The sequence below is a fragment of the Amphimedon queenslandica genome, unplaced genomic scaffold (genome assembly GCF_000090795.2).
Source record: "Amphimedon queenslandica unplaced genomic scaffold, v1.1 AMPQUscaffold_13049, whole genome shotgun sequence".
In the NCBI taxonomy this organism is placed as follows: Eukaryota; Metazoa; Porifera; class Demospongiae; order Haplosclerida; family Niphatidae; genus Amphimedon; species Amphimedon queenslandica.
The window spans coordinates 1-1729 of record NW_003546715.1 but is presented as its reverse complement, the minus strand read 5'-3'; the positions used below and the strand labels follow the sequence as shown (position 1 = coordinate 1729).

The following is a 1729-nucleotide window of genomic DNA, read 5'->3' as shown; positions in this document are numbered from 1 at the left end:
ATCGAGGCAGTTGGATGGATACCGGAAAGGAGATTGTTTCTTCTTCGGGTACATTCCCTCGATCTGAGACTCTCTTTACTTTACACTGCTGGAGTACTTCCAGTGGTATTACCTGCCCCATGTGTTCTATAGTCTCCGAAAGGGTTTCGTCTTTGATCAACTTGACGGCCGTGTATTGTATTGGTATGAATTCCTCCAGTTTTATTTGATCTTTTAGTGCATTCATTCGCTCCATCATTTGCTTCTTACTGAGAGCAATCTGTTGAATTGTGCCGACTTGCAAGCACTGATCCATGTACGACTTGATGTGTGTCGTCTGCTTTAAAGCCGATTTGGCCAATTTCTTTTGTTCCAATAGCCTTGCCATTCTCGCCTCTGTAATTTTTTCTACGTCTGCGGTTAAGAGTCGTGCCGATTTCTGGAGAGCTTTCGTCAAATCTTCGACCATCAAACGAATTTCCGCTTTGATGATTTCATCTTGCTCTCTGACATCCTCAATTTGATTATCAATATCAATCAGGGAGTGATTGATAGAGGGAATCATTTGACCTATGGTATTTAAACTGGACTCCAGTAGAGGATAATCCTCGAAATAGCCATCGACTAGATTAACAGTGTCATGAGCACTGTGATCGTTTACAATGCATTGGAGACAAATGACTTCATTGCAGGTTCTACAAAAAGTTTCTAGCGGCTCTGAATGTTGACGACAGAGATCCTTATTCTCTGGAAGCTGGTTTAGCGATGTTAGTCCGCCACCTCCTAGAGATGCCAGTGATTGCTGTAGGCTTGAGAACTCACTACAACCAACATGATCATCTATACAGACGGGGCAAAGAAACCCTCTGCAGCTTCTACAGTATCCAATGTCGTTTGGCGAGCCACAGTTGTCGCAAGTGACGTTCCTAGCACTGAGGCTAGTCCTTTTAAGAGTGTTGTAGATATCTCTGAGACCGTTGAGGTGGAAGGCAGGCGGGAATTTAGTTACGCCCCCAGGAGTGGGTACTTTCGTACTACAGCGACAGTTTGGGCAAGTGATGGAGTGTGGTTGGTAGATGGTGAGTCCTTGGAGGCACTCCTCACAGTATGAGTGAAGGCAAGAGAGTGTCCTGGGATTGGTGTAAATATCCAGACAAACAGCGCAAGTTAGTTGTTCTTGTAGCTTTCCTAACTGGAAGAAGTTTTCCATGATCGTTATTGTTTAACAAAAAAGGCGTGGCCATGGGCGTGGATCATTTGAATTAATTAAGGATAGGCCTAGATCTAATCATGACAATTAATTAATTATCATCATCCTATGATGGCAGCATTATTGTGTTCTCTCCTCTATAAAAAGCCTAGCACACAGCTACTCTCGACATCCTTAAACGTTGAACCTGAAACTGAGCAGCAGCAACAGCAGCTTTAACAGTCTGACCCGCAGCAGCTCATGATCATGATGATCATCCGGACAATAGTTTTAGTTCTATCTCTCGTTTATGGCACCCTTGGTTCATCCTGCCCTGCAAATAGCCCCCTCTCGTTTTATGCAGAAAGACTACAAAACGCCACAAAAGAAATCACCACTGACATACAGGCCATTGTTCTGCAATCTGCCGGTGCAAACCAGGATGGACCTGCAAATGTGACAACACTTTACACTGCACTTACTGCTTCTCTCAATGCAATGCCAAGTGATGATGGATTGGATGAATTTTCTGATGCATTTGATGTCATTACTGATTCATAC

At 43.7% G+C, this 1729-nt stretch overlaps 1 protein-coding gene across 1 annotated transcript; it reads right to left on the bottom strand.

The window, feature by feature from the left end:
* Positions 1-108: 108 nt before the first annotated feature.
* LOC105314235 (tripartite motif-containing protein 2-like) lies at positions 109-1189 on the bottom strand. The gene is made up of 2 exons (XM_020001655.1): positions 162-1189; positions 109-112 (listed from the first exon to the last, which is right to left on the bottom strand). The coding sequence occupies exons 1-2, from the start codon at positions 1187-1189 to the stop codon at positions 109-111; spliced, it is 1032 nt and encodes a 343-aa protein (XP_019857214.1).
* Between the last annotated feature and the right edge of the window lie 540 nt (positions 1190-1729).

Bases quoted from the DNA above. Each gene is read 5' to 3' on its own strand.
- LOC105314235 (XM_020001655.1), bottom strand. From the start codon at position 1,189: ATGGAAAACTTCTTCCAGTTAGGAAAGCTACAAGAACAACTAACTTGC.